General features: G+C 50.6%; 1 protein-coding gene across 11 annotated transcripts in view; it reads right to left on the bottom strand.

Moving 5' to 3' along the window:
- Positions 1–1720: 1720 nt before the first annotated feature.
- The window catches only part of Plekha7 (pleckstrin homology domain containing A7), a 191176-nt gene continuing 173886 nt past the window's right edge, over positions 1721–19010 (bottom strand). For 8 of the 11 annotated variants that reach the window (XM_052763114.1, XM_052763117.1, XM_052763118.1 and 5 more), the window contains 10 exons: positions 18713–18939; positions 15452–15640; positions 15248–15365; positions 14115–14218; positions 13297–13497; positions 10641–10796; positions 7706–7839; positions 6828–6967; positions 5007–5117; positions 1721–3058 (listed from right to left, as the gene is read on the bottom strand). In XM_052763114.1, the coding sequence (XP_052619074.1) occupies positions 5017–5117; positions 6828–6967; positions 7706–7839; positions 10641–10796; positions 13297–13497; positions 14115–14218; positions 15248–15365; positions 15452–15640; positions 18713–18939 (1370 nt within the window). In that variant the 3' untranslated portion in view covers positions 1721–3058; positions 5007–5016. Of the gene's footprint in view, positions 3059–5006; positions 5118–6827; positions 6968–7641; positions 7840–10640; positions 10797–13296; positions 13498–14114; positions 14219–15247; positions 15366–15451; positions 15641–18712; positions 18940–19010 lie in introns of those variants that run through there. The other 3 variants (XR_008223199.1, XM_052763116.1, XM_052763120.1) reach the window with 3 other exon arrangements.

The raw sequence follows: 19010 nt of genomic DNA, 5'->3' as shown, positions 1-19010 counted from the left end.
TACATTCACACACATAAAATAAATGAATGCAAGAGAAAAGGTAATTAGTGAATAGACACAAGAACACGTTCACATCCCCCACTATTTACCACTCTGCTAAGGCCCTGGGGCCTGTAAGGATATACATTTTGAAATGCTGAGCCACTCAGTTCTTAATCATGGGGTGCATGTACCTAGTCAGTCAGTCTACAAATAGCCCCATCTTGTTTTTACATTTGCACAAGTACTGTTTGTATGTACTTGTGTGTAGGTGCACATGCATGTGTAGAAGGTAGAGGCTAATGTCCAGTTTCTTCCTCAATTGCTTAGATTTACTTATGAGTACATATATGCACTGCTTGTGCGCCTAGTGTCCATGGAGGTCAGAAAAGGGTGTCAGATAGCCTGGAATTGGAGTTACAGAGGTTTGTGAGCCACACAGGGGTCTGGGAAGCAAACCAAGTCCTCTGCAAGAGTCAGTGTTCTTGACCCCTACACCATCTCTCTGGCTCCCTCTACCTTACTGTTTGAGACAGCATCCCTCACTGAATCTGGAGCGAGGCTGGTTAGTCAGTGTGAGCTCAGGGATCCTCCTGGCTCCATCTTCCAGGACTGGGATTAACAGGTGCATGCCACCAAGCCTGCTTTTTCAAACTTGGCTTCTAGCAACTGAACTCAGCTCCTCATTCTTCTGTAGAAAATTCTCTCCTGACCCAGCCGTCTCCCCAGCCCCAAGATGATCTCACCTTACTTCAGGCAGCCAGTCCTCTCAAAGGGTTGAGAAGCATCAGGCCACAGTGCCACCTACACAGACACTGCCATCCTGGGACTTTTCTTTTTGAGTGCTTTGCACTGAGTTTGGCTGAAGCCATAACTCTCCTAGAACAGTGTATACCTCCTTCCCTGATGGGAGACCTTAGGCACAGCAGCCACATTCCCTCACACACAGGGCTATAGCAGTGAAACACAAACCAAGAGCAACAGTCCGAACCCGCTGATGTGGTTCTGCTGAGAAACCACCTACAGATGGCTCCCCTGTGGGGAGGGCATCGACTGTGGGGTTTTGTCCTTTTCAGGCGACTGCATTCAGTGGCAGAATTGTCCCCTCCCTGCTTTAATCTGTTATGTGACATTTCCAGTTAATGTTTAAAACTAGAAGAGTATTTTTTATTTTTAAATTCAAAACGATCAGTGGCTAAAATAGCAGTTCTCCCCTCTGCCCATCCAGAATGCCTTGGAATCCACTTTTCCCAGTTTAAATACTTGGAAGGCTTCTCCAAACCTCCAACACACTCCTTGGCCATGCAGAAACTTGGAAACCGCACACATCCCTAAACCAAACTGGCCCCTAGCCTTCTGCCTTAAGCATGAATCACAAGTCAAGATGAATTAAATGCAAATCCAGTTTGCAATGGTCCATCACTAACAGGCCTAATTGGAACAGGCAGTGTACGGGTTGGATGGGGGCCCACTGTACCCCTTGTGCTATCTTGGGTTAAATTGGAGCTGGCCACCCCAAACCAGTCCCACATGGGGGTCCATAGCCCTGAGGCTCCTTGCCTGCTGGTGGGACAGGGATCCTCACACCTCAGGCCTCCAAAGTCACTCAAATATCAAGGAGCAGTTGATGAGAGGGATGTTTCAAAAGTGAACATAGTAAGTAGGAGCCAGAGAGCTGACATGGTAAGAATGCACTCAGGCCATGGTGGATGAACACAGCCAGCCAAAAAGAGGACATGGATGATGTTAATATTTTAATCTGTACATCACTTTTTTTTGCAAACCATTACACTTTTATTTAAATTAACTTTTTCTTGCAAAATATTCATTTCATTTTTTCCAACAAAATCTTATAAAGGCAAAAATAAAATCTTATTTTGGCAAATGTCATGAAGTTGATACTGGCAGCATATGGAGTTACTTAAAAATAGAAAGCAACTTCTAAATATATTCAAGGATTTTTTTTTCTTTTAAGCATAGTTAAAGACAAATTTTCATTTAAAATGTGGCTCCACCAACGGAGGTGTTTTTGTTTGTTTTTTTCTTCTAATCATTGCTTCCTGTATGTAGACTACCATGAGACAAGTTAAATAAGGGGCCAGGAACACTGTGTCTGGCATGGCCACCTCCTCAGCTGGGCTGCATCAGGTCACAGGCCTGTGTCCTGGCCCTGCCTGCCCTCCTCACCAGTCCTAGGGAAGCTGTCCTAGGTCTCCCCACAGGCGGGCAGCAGAGGTCCTTCAGCCCTGCCTGGCTGGAGGGATGGCGTCAGGGTAGGCCTTTGTATGTAGATACCACCCAATGGGGAATTTATTGCTACAGCACATTTCCCATCTCCACAGCGGCTTTTGTTTTGTTTTTTTTTTTTTGGTTTTTTTTTTCCCCGAGAAGAACTGTTTTTTGCTGAGGGAACTTTACGGTTTCACCAACAGGCTGAAGAAGCCACCGCTCTTGAACACACATAGTTGCTCCTCAGTCAGAACCAAGGCACAGACAGGCTCTGTGGGCCATCCAGGTGGAGTTTCCAGGGCTGGGCATTGGCGCGGGATGCTGATTTCTGCAGTCAACTGCCTCCTGTTTCCTGGGGAGCATGGTAACAAGCCTCATGCTGGAACCCACTGGAAGCCGCTCTCTGGGTTCACGGTGGGAATGGCCCCGGCCTGTCCTGCTCTTCTCCCCAGCCACTATGCCACCCCATAGTACCTGAATCCCTGTGTGTGGCTACAAAACCCTGCAGGCTCACCTTTCCAGCCACTTGGCCCTTGAGGTGAGCATTACAAAATATATTCTGATTCTAAAATACAGTATGTTTCACACTGTGTATCAAAAGTGCTTCTGTCATCTGTAAAAAGGAATCTGGACTGAAACAGATGGGCAGGGTAAGGATGGAGTCCTTGCTCCATGCTGTGCCCACCAGGCTGGGTGGGCTGCTCTCTCCTCCAGCCAGAGCCCCCGTTCAGCTGGAAGGATTTCCATTGGGGCAGAGAAGACATTGTTTCAGGAAGATGCTGGTTGAGCTGGGTCCCCGGCTCCAGGCTTCTCCTCTGCACACTGGGTCATGGGTCTGCTGCTGCCTGGGCTGGCGAAAAGCACAGGAGACAGTGAGAGGCTGGCAAACCTTTGGTCCTGTCCTCAGAGTAGGCATGTTTGTGCATAGGCATGACAGGCTGGCAGACAGAGTAGGAGAGCAGGGGGCATGAGCAAAGCGGCCGCTGTCATGGGACCTTGGCTTCTAGGACCCAGCACACTGGGTTTGATTTTCCTTCCACCTCTAGAAAGCATACTGCATTCATGCTAGTTCATGAACTTGTCCTCTGCAGTAGGCCAAGACCTGGGCAATCCACTGGGCTAGTTAATGGCTCTGCCTTTCATTCTCTGGAAGATTAGATTGCCCAGCATCTAACCTTGCTTGCTTGCTTGATTTCTTTGTTTGTTTGTTTATTTATTTTTATTCTTCTTTCATATTTCTAACCTAAGAACAGAGTGGTTCTAACCTGCCTCTGGTGCTGTGAGAGGAAGAGGCATGGCTGAGCTCTGGAGAGAACATCTAAGTCCGGGCACAAGGCCACCAGGGCTTGAAAAACTACGGTAAATGGAGCCTCTGGCACCCTGGCACCTCTGCCTGCTCAGATTTCTGAGAAGAAAACAGACATGTAACTGTGGTCCTGGCAAGTCCTGTAGGACTTTACAAAGGACACAGCTGGAGCTTTCCGTGGAGTTCTGCAGCTCCAGTCCTCTGCTCTACCCCTCCTGAGGGCCAGGCTATGCCCAAGTCAGCTGACTTCCTCCTGCTCCCAGACTGGCTGGGGCCTGTTGATTCTGAAGCAGGGGCAGTCCAAAGTTAGAAGGCCCAGTGTAAAGTGATGTCTCCTTCACCCTCTTCTGCAGACCCCTGGAGCTTCTGGGGGTGGCCCGGATGAACCCATTAGCCTGAGGTCATGGAGAATGAAAGTTGTGGGTTCACACTAAAAGGCTTTGCATCCTGACACACTCTTCAACTCCTTAGGGACAAGGAGATACTCAGCACAATGTCTAGCATACAGTAGTCTCTCAACAAGGTTAGCCGCAACCCCGTTAAGGAAAGAGAAGTGAAGTCTGCAAAGTGACAGCGAGAGACGGGTAGGGACCTCTAGTGTGACCTCTGGGGTCCAGGTGAGGATACAGACGGGGGCAGCTGATGCAGGCCATGAGTTCACTCACAGCTGGTTAGGTGCTGGGTCTGCTGGCTCCTGGGGGGCTCCGTCCTTTACCCCCTGCCTGTCCGGGTCAGCCACTCACTCCGTGGAGTCATACCAAGCATCGTGATGGACTGTGGACCTGGACTTACTCGGTCTTCCCTAAGGCTCTCAGTGACTGATACAGTCTCAGGCCTTGCTGTGTGGAGACCCCTGGGGTCTCATCTTGTCTTCTGTAACTTAACAGTTCCTTAATCCCTTTGGAAACGTCTCGAAAGGGTGAGATCTGACTCCTCTATTCCCTGGAGACTGGCAGTGTGGCCTATGCTGGTCCTTGGGACATCAAGCTGCCTCGGGAAAGAGAAATGGGCAGGTGCAGCTAGGACCCTAGAAGACATGTCCAATCCATGGCCCATAGACTATATGTGAGCTAGGACGGCTGTGGATGCAGCCCAACACAAAATCCTAATCTTACTTAAAACATTGGAAGGGTTTTTTTTTGCAGTTTTTTTTCTTTTACCTCAACTGCACAGTTCTGCAGCATGAACTCTATAAATGGCGACATCATTTGTAAAGTCAAGGGTTGGAAGCTCCTCCGAGGTACTTCAACACAATAGCACCTTTGATGTCAGCCTCTGGTGAGGCCTGAGGTCAGAGTTCCTAAAAAGTGAGTCACCTCCAACTGCCTACCATCTAGGCAGGTCCCCAGCGGCCGCGGTGCCGCCGATGGAGGGAGCAACAGCAGGTGGCATTGCAGTCAGCTCAGCAGCAGCAGCAGCAGCGGGAAGGCAGCGGGGACATGCTCAGACTATGGGGTGCACAGCAGCAGGACAGCCAGGCAGGGGCTCTTACTTGGAAGGTGTTAGACAAAGGTGTAGTGCAGTCCGTTGCTTAAGGGGGGATAAGGTGGCACCGTCCTGGAGGACAGGGGGGCGTTAGGCGGGAGGAGGGCCAGCTGCTGCACTGGACAGAGCACACAGGAGTCAAGCGGTGGGTTAGAGCCGTTTGTCCACCCACACCACCATATGCCCTGCCTGCCAGGACTGTGTGGCCTGGCCCCTACCCCCAGCTGATGGCCTGTGATGCCAGGGCTGTGTGGCCTGGCCCCCTACCCCCAGCTGATGGCCTGTGATGCCGGGGAGGTGGGGGGCAGACCCACGGGGCCTAGCTCGCCTGTAGTTTCTGATTCAGGGGAGAGAGCCCGAGGGAAGAAATGTACAGACTGTGAAGTAGGACAGAGGGCATCAGATCAGGGGTCATCAGCTGTGTGGGAGGAAGCTAAGGGGATTAATCAGAGTGAGAGCAAGCTGGGAATGTAGCTCAGTGACTGGTGGATGGGCCTAGCATACCAGAGGCCCTGGGTTCAAGCCCCATCACCACCTAAGATGTGGTGGAGGCAGAGAGAGAGCAAGCACAGCTGTGAGGAGGGTGCTTGGAGAGCGGGGGGGGGGGGGGGGGGGGGGGGGGGGGGGCAGCCTCACAGGGAGGGGCGCGGGGGCTGCTGAGATGAGGTCTGGGGTCACCAGGAAGAGGGGCAGCCTGAGTCCCAGCCACAGGGCAACACAGACCACTTCTAGCCCCTCTACATGTCTCAAACAGAGCAAGGACAGCAGACATTCCAGAGACTGGTTTAGTCTGGTTTTGTTTTGCAACAGGGCCTCAGTGTAGTCCATGCTGGGCTTGAACTTGCTGTATACTCAAGAATGACTTTGAAACACTGATCCTCCCGCCTGTACCTCCCTAGTTGGGATTATGGATGTAAACCAACACACAAGGTTAGATTTCTAGGAACTCTGGAGGGTCAGGGTACGGGGACAGAACAGGTCTGGCATCTGTTCTAGTCATTTGTCACTCACAGGGCCTCCTGAAGTGATGTCAAAGCTGCTCCCCACACCAGACTCCCTAGGGCCAGCAGCCACATGGCCTGCAGGCCTCATCCTTGGTCAACTGGATTAGAGGACCAGTAGAGAGGATGGCACCACTTTGGGTCCTCTGCCCGTCCATCCCTAAAGGACACCTGGCCAGGGCCACCACATACATACACAAAAGTCTCTCATCAGGGCACAGACTACACAGCGTGAACTGTGAGGCTGCCACAGGGAGGGAGATGTGGATGGAGGAAGGAGCCCAGAGTCCTTTTTCCGACAGAGAGTCTCCTTTATTGTTTTCTTTGTGACCGGGTCTCACTCTGTAGTCCAGGCTAGGCTAGCCTATAGCATGCATGCAGCAATTCTCCTGTCTCAGCTTCCTGACAGCTGGGATTACAGGCATGTGCTTAAAGCAGCCTTCATACATAGCACAGCCATGGGCTGCTTTTACACCAGTGACAGTCTTTTGGCTAGGCTGGCAAAGCCTGGATTCTCCATTGCTACTTTCTGCCACAGGGTCACTGACAAGGTGAGTGGCTTTGGCCTGAGGGCCCAGGGAGGGTTTCCAGGCACAGATCAGGAGCCCCTGTGCTCTGCCCCACTGAGAAGTTGCTGCTGCAGCATCACTTCTGCCCCCCTCTTCCTAAGGAAAGAAACCTGAGCCCTGTCCCCTTGCTCAGCGCTGGCAAATGTGGAGCTGAGTGGCAGCTCTCCTCCTGCCTGCTAACTTCCTGGCTCTAGGACAAGTCATACTAGGAGCAGCAGGCGGGAACTGGGCCCTGGAGCTTGGCACCCACGGCCTTACCTGCTACCTGCTTGCTGCGCTGAGAGGCCTCTGAGGCCAGAGCATAGGAAATGTTGATGATGCGCTCCTGCTCCTGCAGCTGCGAGTCCAGGTCTGCCAGGCTGTTGCGGTCCTGGCCTGTGGGCTGCAGGTTGCACATGCTGTGGGGACCAGAGAGAAGGCCGTGAGTCTCACCACTCTGGCCTTCAGCCTCACATGTGGAGTGTCTCCCCGGCTGTGGGGAGGGGGAGTTGCAACACTTTGGGGGCATCAGATGTGCACTGTCTGTTTTCTTCCAAGACAAGAATGTCTCCTTTTCCCCAGACCTACAGTGAACAAAGCTCTATTCCTCCTGTAGACCTCAAGTTAAGGGCTCCAACTGGAGACTCCTGATAAACCCAGACATAAAATGGGTAATGTAACTCTGAAAGAGAAGCTCACAGGCTCACTTCCTTGGGTCCAAGCTCAGTGTTCAGGAAGTAAGCAAAGCCCCTAGAGTCTTCGGGACAAAACTGAGCCCCATCTATGGCGTCTGTGTGAGGAACACAGGCCTAAAGTCTAGTCTAGCACCTCCTGATCGGCCTGGGCTCATCTATGGATCTATAATGGAGTATGAGCACAAATGTTAAGAGGATCATCATTGGAGGTGACTTCAACTGAGTCTTCTTCACTAACATCTAGCTTGGGGGCCCACACTTGCCAATCACTGAGGACCCTTTACAAGTTCTCCAGAGCCTTTTAGCTGACTGGGGCAAGCTTTCACACCTGAGTAACTGCCTAACCCAGGCATTCATTTAAAATAAAGCCTAGCAAAATATTGACCATTCAGGCTGACCTGGGTCTCCTATGGCTGAGGTAGGGTTTGTGAGACTTCAAGACTTGAGCAAGCAAGGGCTGACCTTGACCGGGCGAGGATATTTCGTATCTTCTCAGCCTTTCGGTACCGTGCCTGCAGCTCTTCAAGGCTGGGTGGCTCCTCAGGATCCAGATCCACATACCGCTCGGGGATGGAGACCTTCTCTGGTTTAGACAGCTGGGGAGAGGATTGGGAGGTAGGATGTAGCGTAAGCTCAGATGCTTTGATTTGAGACCTGTTTTTTCTACCCTTCCCACCCTGTGAGGAACCAACCAGAGCCCACAGAGGTGAAGAAACTTGCTAAGATCATCAAATGAGGCAGTGGGGAGCCAACAACTGGACCTGGGTCTCATAAAGCACATGCTCTCCCAGTTACACTAGACAGCTTTCTAGAGGCCACGAGCAACAGCAAGGCAAGCAACACAGAGAGGATGTTGTCACAGGAAGCACATAATCCTTGGTGCTACACTCACGGCCCCAGTGACCTGACTCTCCAGTCACACCCACTCAGTGGGAGCTCCAGTGTCCTTCACACCTACGGGCCTTTCTTCTGCCCTATCTAATTGAGGAACCTGGCAATGAGTAGCCCTTCAGAAAATCCTCCATAATGGATGAATGATGGATCAATGGACCGAGGGAGGAAGGGAGAGTCCTCTCTGTCCCACAAAAGTGCTTCAGGCCTGGGATGTAGCATATGTATTTAATTCCAGCACTTGGGAGGCTGAGACAAGTGGATCTCTAGTCTACATAGTGAGTTCCAGGCCAGCTAGAGCTACCTACAAAGATCCTGTCTCAAGACAGAAAACAACAAAACCCAACCAACCAACCAAATAAACAAACCAAACAAGTGGCAGCTTAGAAACCACCTAAAGCTGATGAGTAAACTGAGGACATAATCATAGTGAAACACACTTCTGAGTCTGGGGGCATACAGATCAGACTAGACGATGGAAAAGTTGAAGCCAACAATAACAGCATGCAAAGGGTTAATAACCAAGGCAGCTTTCACACTTCTGGGCAGAGCAGATTTTACACACATCTCAATAAAAGCCTCAGTGGAGGAAGACTGGTGATCCTCTCTTTAGTTCTCTACCTCCTGCCCCCAGCCCGACACTGCAAGGTAGATCTCTGTCACCTTTACTAAAAGCTCTCTCGTCCTTTCCTCTAGTGGAACCTCATCCTTAACAAGGGCATCACCCAAGGACAGACGTGATTCTCTAGTCCCCAGGTGACAAGAGCCCTCCCCTCATACTACCTACAGACTCAGCTCACATAGCACCCTTTCCTACAGAGATGCTTCATTTGTGCCAGAGAGATGGCTCAGCAGGTAAGGATGCTTGCTGCCAAGCCTGATGACCCAAGTTTGATCTCAGGGACCCCCATGGTGGCAAAGAACCAATTTTATAGGTTATTCTCTGTCCTCTACACTCAAGGGTAGACGGTGTACAAGCGCAGGTGTGCACACACATGCACTAAATTTTGAATTAAAAAAAAATAAACAAAAAAAGGTTATCTTGCCAGCACCAACCAGTCAGAGTCCCTGTTTTAAACCAGCAGCCTAAAGCTCTGAAAATCTCTGATCACACTTTCAGGACCATTTAAGCCCCTGCTTTTAAAAAATGTAATTGAATTTGCCTCAAGGTAGTTTCCTTTGTTCTTGCCTGGATTGATTTCAGTCTCAGTCACAGACTAAACCCATGTGGCCCCTTGCATTGTTGGAAGGTGGTAGGAAACAGCAGTTATCTCCACCCAGGACAGATCTAGAGGAAGGAAGTGGATCACCCTGCAGCAGGATCTAGGTTGTTGATAAAGAAGGACATTTTCCCTGGGCTGCTGGGCTTTTTAGGACAGCAGAGTGCATCCTCTCATTGCCAAGGGAGCACACGGAGGTTCTTTGTGAAGGAGAAAGCTCAGATTGCTGCCAGAGAAAAGGCCTTGTTGGCTGCTGGAGCAAGCGTCAAGAATGCAGTAAGTCAAGCCTCGACTTACCTACATTGTTCTTTGTTCTCAGAGCCCCTCTCCCTCATGAAACCCTAACCATTGGACAACCAGCTTGCAAATGGATCTGCCCTGTCTCTTCCAAACAGGAGGGCTAGTTATGTAGTTCTGTGTGCTTGGCATGTGTGAGATCTAAGTTTTAACACACACACACACACACACACACACACCCTACAAGAGTGGCAACCCCTCCTGAGGAGGGCATTTGAGCCTTTGTCTCATGTCAAATAGACCTGGGAAGACTTAGAGTCCCACCCAAACTCATCCTACACCTGCGGAAAATGCAGTAGGCCAAGTCCCTGCATAAAGGTTTGGGGACAGTGACAATTCATGCAGCAGTCTTCCATCTCCAAACATTTGCAGCACGTCTACTGTGCGCCATCTCAGAGCTAGGGATGCAAAGAACCAGAGCAGCTGCAGACACTGCCCACAGACCAAAGGTGCTTGAACAGGGATGTCTAGAGACTGACTAGCACTCAGGCACTTGCCCCCTTTCCTTTCTCTCTCTCAGTTCTTTTCCTGGGCCTGCCCTGTCATGGGGCAAGTGAGCCACCAGAGGGCATCAGAAGAATTCAAATCAAAATTGGCTCCAGTCCTGGCTGGAAATGTCTTCTGTGATTTTTCAGACCTGTCCTGTATTTCACACCACGTATGATAACTACAGTCTGCTTAACAGGCCATTTGCAAAGGCCACCACTAATGATCCAGGGAACAGTTTCTAAACCTCTTGGGAACATCCTGAGTCACTTAATCCTCCCCACATCAACATTAAGGGAAGACGGGCATAGTTTGCTCCCAATTATAGAAATGGGCTTAAACATCGATAGAAACACTGATGACTTTATGGTCTCAAGCTACTACTCACGTATGCACCTTCTTGGTCTGCAGTGATGCTAAACCCTTACTGGGTGAGACTGCAGTCAGCCCAGGAACCTTAAGTCCACGGCTTCTGGGAAGCATTAAAGAAGCCCCATCCTCACCTCTCTGTTGATGTCCAAGTCATAGTCTTGCGGCTCTAGGTCCAACTCCATGACGGGTGTGGCTTGCACTTTCAGCCAGCCGTCTTCTCTATCTTTTCTGTCCCCCTGAGCAGCCCGCTCCAGCAGCTGCAGGTCAAAATCTTGTTCTCGCTTCCACTGGCAACAGAGGAGAGAGTTAACCTAACTCCCCGACCCATCAACGAGCCACACAGGGCCCTGAGGCCTGGTGTCCATGAGAAGATGGACCTTTGAGACATTAAGCAAGTGTTGGAGCTTTGTGAGAGTGTGTGTGTGTGTGTGTGTGTGTGTGTGTGTGTGTGTGTGTGTGTGTGACTGAAAACAAGGCCTCTGCTCTGTCCTGCGGCCTCTTCCACACTGCTGGCTGTGTTCTGATCTAAGACCTCAGAGTATTCAAATGTGCATCCTTAGGGTACTGGTGGAAGACCCATGACCTTATGCTCACAGTGGTCCACAGGTATCTAAAACGTCCCCAGGTATAAAAGGGTGACCCCAGGATGACCTGCCCCATCCAAATTCCCCTCCCCAAGGCCTTCTGGTTTAGGAGCCATACACTCCAAGAGAACAAACAATGGGGAAAAAATTAAGTCCTTCATAGCCTTCAAGCTCCTGGGGATGATTCAGGGTCGGGGAACCTGCACCCCAACAGGGCGAGAGTTCCAATCAGTTTCAAGGAGTTGGCTGGTGGCCAGTGGAGCAAACAGCTGTGGAAAATGGTAGCCATTTGAGATAAGACATTTTCCTTAAACCAGAAAACAAACTAAAACTGAAACTAAACTTGGGATCAGATGCAATTGCTCCAAGGCTATTTCACAGTGGCAACTTTGTATCAACAGTCTCTTTGTAGGAGGGGAAAAATCTACCCAAGCACGTATGCCCAGCTCCAAGATGGCTTCCAGTTCATGCCAGGCCTCTGACCTTAAGAGAACAACGCTGTTCTTATGAGGATGAAAGCACACTTGGGCATCGAGTCATAGCCTCTGTCTCACTCCATTCACTTCACAATGCCCTAGCAGCCACAGATGCTTCACACCCCAACCGTAAGCCTGTCGCCACATCAGCACGCTCCACACGTTCATGCACAAGCTCAAGTTCACGTCAAACCAATAGAATTGTGTTTGCCGATGGTTTTCCAATTAGAGTTGGGAAGAATTGGGCAATTAAAGTTCAGGGATAAATTGAATGGTTCACAAAGAAAACACACATTTTCTTACACGCTCACAAGTGCTCAAATAGAGACAAGTCCTCATTTAAACCCAGCCTGATTGTTTCCACAAACAGCAAAAGTTCACCACACTCTGCAAAGTGTCCTGGGGAAGAACCACGCCAATCCGTCATAGGAAGCAATATGTTTATTGGCGTTGATGAGACTTACACAAGCCTTTTTTTTTTCCAAAGAAAAATTACAAGGTATTGGAGTTATGGTTCTGAGATACTCTCTGCATTTCAGACAGCATGTTATAGAAAGTCAGGGTTACCCCATATGACACTTACTTATAAAGTTTAAAAGTTAATGGGTTAATAGCTTTTAAAGACATTATTCCAGTCCTTTGGTGACAAACAGCTGCAGAGAGGCCCTCTGAATACAGTTTATTTTGCTATCCATTCAAGTTACTAAATCTGAATTGCAAAAGCTTTTCCATAAGGAACTGTGTGATGGGATCGGAGGAATTAAAACCAAATGGCCTCAGACTTTGTAGAAGTTACATGTGCATTCTCTAATGTTGATGTCTACTGTCCAGCGTAAGGCATGGAATCCGATAAATTCCCATTGCCCAGACCTCTGCTAATGATTATGGCCCTCGCAGAGCAGCTTTTGAGATGAATGCATTATCAGTCAGTTGGCCTACACAAAGCGGGCAGTGGGAAGGTAAGCCACCCCTAGGGATGCCTGCTAGGCTCGGGAGACAGCTGCTAAGACAAGCCTGGTCAGAGACAGCACTGGCCGGTTAGAGAAGGCCCAGTACCAACGAGCGCGTCTGTAAAGACAATCAGGCGGGATTAGAGGCAATGAGCGGCGCGGCGATACTAGAAGCGAAAGAGCTTGTGCAATGAATTAGGGAGAGCAGTCAGGCTAGAGGGCTGGGGAACTAGGGGCTCCAAACCCAAAAGCCCAATGGAATGTCCCCACAATGGGCCTAAGGCAACCGTGGGCAGGTGCAGCACCAGCCAGCAGGGGGCAGCACCGATTTCCCCAGCCCTCCTGAGTACCTGAGGCCTCAGCACCGCAGGCTGTGGGAGACCACCAGCACCTCAGGGTTGGGGGTACCAACCCTTTCTTATTCAGTTGCCTCCCCTGGCTCCTCCTTGGGGGTTTGGGAGGCTGTGTGGTTGACTTGTACATCATCTCTTTCCTCACCATCTTCTTCTCCATCAACCCTACATTCTCAAATCCTTAATTCAGCTGAGAGGCCCCTCCCACTTTGCTTGGAGAATGGGGGCGGCTTCTGCTGCTAGATCCTCCCTATTACTGTTTCCGGGTCATCCTCTGGCCAGCTCACACGTGCAGCTGGGGTTGTGGACAAACAGCCCCTCAGGATGTTCTCTCAACCATGTAGGTCACCCTGGGAGGTGACATGTGTACGCTTGGGGGACTTGGGGGAAACTCCGGCCTCTGTCCCAGCCCCATCTAACATACTGAGCCAAGATCTCCAGGCAGTGGCTGGCTGAGATATCGGGCTGAGAGCAGGCCCGTTCTCTCTCCTTGGCTCAGATTCCTCTTGCGCTCCCGAACCAGGGCCTTCTGGTGTCGCTTCATCCGCTCCAGCTGTTCCTCCGCACTCATCTTGCCCCGCTGGTGGTCCCCTGAATACAGGCGTTCCAAGGCACTCTTGGGTCTCTGAGGAGGAGGCGAGATACAGAGTGGATGGGGCTAGAAGCACGGCTGCTTCCTGCTTTAGCACAGGGTCTCAGGTAGCCCAGGCTGGCCTTAAATTCACTATGGAGCTGAGGATAATCTAAACTCCTGATCCTCCCACCTGTACCTCACAAGTGCTGGGATTATAGATGTTGGCAATCAAACCTGATTTATGCGTGCTGGGGATTGGTCAAACCCAGGACCTTGTACATACTAGGCAAGACCCCTACCAAGTGAACTCCCCAATGCCCTCTCCCTGCTTAGTCTCTTTATAACATGCTATATGGGCTCATTTTGGCCACAGAAAATCATTTCCTCTCAGTACCCAGTGCCCCTCTCCCTAATGGGTTTCCTGGGCAGAGGCAGACACTGAAGCTGGGCCTATCCAGCCGAGCCAACAATCCAGGGCATACCTAGGGTACAAGCTTCTTGGACTTCTCACGACCCTGACAGGTTTGGTAGTCATCAGAAAATAGAGATGCCCTTCTTGGTGAGCAGGGGGTGACAGGACCCTAAATTCCCTAAGGCTCACTGGTCACTGCCCATCCCTGGGCCCCTCCTACTGAGTGTGAGTCCCTCCACATCCCAAGACCACTTACAGAGAAGGTCACACTGCTGTTTTCGGCATTCGGACCCCTCCGGAGTGTGACATAGGGAGCAATGGTGGACGATTGCTGGAGCCTGGACGTGGAGCCCGAGAGCCCTTAGCAAGGAAGGAAGAACCAGGTGTTCTGTGGTGTGACTGGACACTCCCCAAGCCCCCCCTAACCACCCCCACTCTCTCTCAAGGGGCCAGCAGGGCTCCACTAACAACCTACTTGTCTTGCTCTTTTCTCCTTGAGCCTAGATAAGGCAGGCCCCAGGAAGAGAGAAAGGTTGGTCTGGGGGGGGGGGGGGGCGTCTTTGTCCCTGCAGAGCTGTGTGAAGCTCTGCTTCCAAGCAGAAGTGCTGGGCAGGGGCAGGTGGAAAGGGATACAGAGCCTTCATCCCTCTGCCTCATAGGGAATCCAGCTAGGGATAAGCAAGGAGCGCAGGGAAGGAGACCATGGGCTTAAGAAAGGACTCCCGTCTCAGGCTGACACAGATCCGATGTGGCCTCCTCAGTGCTGGCGGCTCCTAGCACCCCAGCCTGCAGGCCGCAGTGATCGGCAGCCAGAGCTCTGGGATTGTTGGCTTGCTCTGTGATCAGCTAACTGGCATTTGTTTAATTCTTCTCACCCTGTTTCTTTCCTTTTTATTTATTTTATGTTTATTGGTGTTTTGCCTGCATATATATCTGCATGCCACATGCATGAGTTATGGACAGTTGTGAACCACCACGTGGATACTGGGAATTGAACTGGAGTCCTCTGGAAAAGTAATCAGCACTCTTAACCACTATGCCGTCTCTCTAGCCTGACTCAGTTTCTTGATCTCTAAAATGGGAGTCATAACAGCACCTGCCTACCAGCACTGTTGAATATAAGGCTCATATAAAACACTTCAACAGTGTCAGACTTTAGGGCAATCACTGTTTGCTCCTGGAGACAGAAAAGAGAGGAAAAACAGACTACTCGAAGAGAAAAGAGGGAGGGAATTAGGCTGTGGGTGGGAGGAAGTCGGACCAGTCCTCTCTCTCAGCAGTCACAGCTAGACCCAGCTGCAGACCAGGATCTGAGGCCCAGGTGGAGGCTGTGAGTGCTGTAGTGGAATGTGGGAACCCTGAAGGACTCCACAGAGGGTCTTGCCTTACCTCTGCCTGGCAGTGTCTGGTACCTGCTCTCAGAGCCCACGAGGCCCAGGGAGGGCTGAGGCACATCCCCACTGAGGCTGGCCAGCTCTGGCTCACTCACATAGGACCGGAGCTCCACCTGTGGACAGAGTCTGAGGCTATGAAGTCACTCATGCCACACCATCCTTCCCACACTCAGTGGGCATGCTCAGTCTTTCGGCTCACCTTTGAGTCGCCGTTCACACACTGGCCCTGTTCCCGGTCCCTCTTCCTTTCATCCGACTGTCGCTTGAGGCCCCGCACAGATGTGTGCCGTATGACGGTGGCTTCTCTCGGCAGAGGTGGCACAGCTGGAGGCTGGTCCTCTGGGCTGTAGAGTTCAGGAAGTGGTGGCCTGGGAGGTGCCTCGTCTTCCTGTTCAGAGAGAGAACCAGACCCTGTGTCCAGCGGGATGGAATTGAAGTGGGGAGGAGGGTCAGGACTGCCACATGGCCGACCACTTCAGGGCACAGAACCACCCCAGCCAAGGAAGCTGTGAGGGGCCACCTCCATTCCAATTCTTCTTTTTGATCCAATATGCCTTCCAGTTTCGAAGTGTTACCGGGGACAGTGTGTCCCCAGCTCCAGCACTTGGTGTCCTGGATCTACATTCTTGGCAGTGTTAAATGACACCTGCTTCCTCGGCATGTACCACAGGGGAGGTAGGAGCCTGGCTGTCTCTTCTGAGACGATGATAGCACCCACCCTGGGAACAGACATCTACCAGCCACACTGTGTTCAGCCTGAGCAGACTCTGTGGCTCGGCTCATGGACCTGGGTCCTCTGTGTGGGGATCTGCTCACCTGTCTGCACCCTCCTGCTCTTTCTCTTGGAAATGAACATTCTTACAGAGTCTCTCCTTCTTCCCAGCTCTGACAGGAGGGAGGAGAGGTGGCTGCAGTGCCGCTCACTCCTGGGAGGCAGAGAACCAGACCAGTCTCCTTGGTACTCAATGTGCTTGGCTGGTTCTTAGGGGCTGTGGCTCCTTCATGCTATGAAGTTTTCATCCCAGGAAAACTCATTCAGATGACAACCTCCTCCTTCCTCTTTTTTTCCCTCCCTTTTGGTTTTTAGAGATAGGATCCATGTAGCCTTGGCTGTCCTGGAATTCACTCTGTAGACCAGGCTGGCCTCAAACTCAGAGATCCGCCTGGCTCTGCCTCCTGAGTGCTGAGATTAAAGGCGTGCGCCACCACCGCCCGCCTTCCTCTTTGACTCTCCCTCCATTTCTCCAGTTTGACCTTATATTTCAGGATTTCACAGAATTTAGGAAAGAGTCCAAGCTGGGTTTGCAAACAGTCACCAGCATTCTTTGAAAAAAAATTTTGTCACATTTTATTTAGTGTGTTTGAATGCGTGTGTCTGTGTATACATGTGTGTGGGCACATACATGCCTTGGTGTGCAAATGTAGGTCAGAGGCAACATATGGGAACTGATTCTCTCCTTCTACCATGTGAGTCCTGGGGGATGTAACTCATATCAGGCTTGGCAGTGAGCACCTTTACCCACTGAGCCCCTATTGGCAGTCTTTGAAAGCAACATACTTCACTGTTGTTGAAAAAAAAGCCAAGCCACCTGCCTAAGTCAGGCCTAGGCTTCCTAGAATCAGCAGTTCCCAACCCTGACAAGACATCAGAATTACCAGTGTCTTGTTTAGAAAGCTCTCCCAAAAGATAAACCAAAATACCCACTCTCTGTGACAGAAGAAGTGGCGAGAGACAGGGTGGGAGGGGACATTTTCTTAGACACTTACTTTGTGGCTCTTGTTTTTGTGTTCTTTGAGATTACCCAATCCTAGTTTTTATTTATTTATTTATTTCGAGCACATGCCTCTGCCAGCATTAAAGGTTATGTGCCGCCATGCCAGAACCATTGCTAGTTTTTAAATGATAGTAAATTAAAGAAATAAGCCAAGCAGCTGTGTGGGGTCCCTGTAGAAAACAAGACGAAGTGCACAGTGTGGGACACACAGAAGAGCTGTGGTTCTATCCTGGCAGAATCCAAGTGCTTAGGGATGCAAACAGGGAGTCAAGGGAAGAAAAGGATGAGGGAATTATATGGAAGCCAAGACCACAGGGGTAAGGGAGGGGGTGTGAGGTTGGAGGCCTTCCGTGGTTGCCACGCTCTGCTCATTGGCCTGAGTGGTGGCACATCAAGGATGTGCCCTGATTATTGTTCACTGACACATTTTTTTTTTTTTTTTTTTTTTTTTTTAAGATTTATTTATTATGTATACAGCATGTGTGCCTGCAGGCCAGAAGAGGGCACCAGATCTCGTTACAGATGGTTGTGAGCCACCATGTGGTTGCTGGGAATTGAACTCAGGACCTCTGGAAGAGCAGTCAGTGCTCTTAACCTCTGAGCCATCTCTCCAGCCCCTCACTGACACATTTTTTGTTTTGTTTTTCGAGACAGGGTTTCTCTGTGTAGTCCTGGCTGGCCTCAAACTCACAGAGATCTGCCTGCCTCTGCCTCCCAAGTGCTGGGATTAAAGGCGTGCACCACCACCACCCAGCTCACCAACACATTTTAATGTCATTTTCAAAATGGATATTTTAAATAAAAATCTTCCATTATATGTGGGTGCATGTATCGGCATGTGAGTATGTGTAAATAGGTGCAAATGGCCTTGGAAGCCAGAGGGTTCGGATCTCCTGGAGCTGGAGGTAAAGGTGGTTGTTAATCACCTGACGCTGGTGCTGGGAAAAACCTCGATCCTCTGGAAGAGCAGCAAGTGTTCCCAATCATTGAGCTCTTTCTCCAGCTCCTAGATCCTTCTTTAAAATTTTTTTGTTTATTTTTATTTTATATGTATAGGTATTTTGTCTGCATGAACGTCTATGCACAAGTGCGTGGTGCCCACGGAGGCCAGAAGAGAGCATCGGATCCCCTGGAATGGGGTTACAGTTAGTATTAGCTGCCATATGGGTGCTCTTAACTGCTGAGCCATTTTTCTAGCCCCAGGATAGATACTTCTGTTACACAAATATAAATGTCTAAAACAAGCAAACAACCACACAAAAGAAACATTTGGACAGGCTAGTGCCTTCACTTCTGTGCCCAACCCCGGCTGCCAGGCACCTCGCAGTCATCAGCAGTCTCCTGCCCAGCAGGCCGTGCCCTAGTCTGTACCTCACATCGGAGTTGGGGAAGGAGATCTCAGGATGGATTACACACAGTGATTCTGCCAGTGCAGCTTCTGTGGGTCATTACCAGGCTGGGGTGCACCTGCCACTCTGCAGGTCCTGGGGCGCCACTCATGTCGCTCTAAGTCACACCTCACCCCTGCTTAAGGAAGCCCAATAAACTCATTGGTCACCAGGTACTTGGGTGGAGTCATTTCTTTGGTCTGTTGTCTGTACCTCATGTGAGGTGAACAGACTTTTGCTCATCTCTCTGCAGGAAGTCACACAGCATGCCTTCAGCTCCCAGCTACCACAGCTTACCACCTGAGGCTTTGCCTTGGTTGGTGACTGAAGGGGGGACATCACTTTCCTCAGCTGGGGTGGGTGAGGTCGGTATGGCACGTAGGTCTGCAGCTGTGGAAAGAGTCGGACCTCCAGAGGTGTCCGCACAGGGCTGGTGGGAGGACTAGGCTGCAGGGCCGGCTTGCTCTCAGTTGGTGAGAGTGAAGGCACAGGCGGGTGAGGGAACAAAGGCACCGTTTTTCTTTCTGGACAGAAACAACACCAGGGTGGAGTCAAGACCCTGTTTCGGGGCACAGGTGAGGTCACTACCACGGAG

The sequence above is a fragment of the Peromyscus californicus genome, unplaced genomic scaffold (genome assembly GCF_007827085.1).
Source record: "Peromyscus californicus insignis strain IS unplaced genomic scaffold, ASM782708v3 Scaffold_4__1_contigs__length_199733344, whole genome shotgun sequence".
Classification (NCBI taxonomy): Eukaryota; Metazoa; Chordata; class Mammalia; order Rodentia; family Cricetidae; genus Peromyscus; species Peromyscus californicus.
Note: the sequence above shows the minus strand (reverse complement) of the source record. Positions and strands in the feature narration are given on the sequence as shown.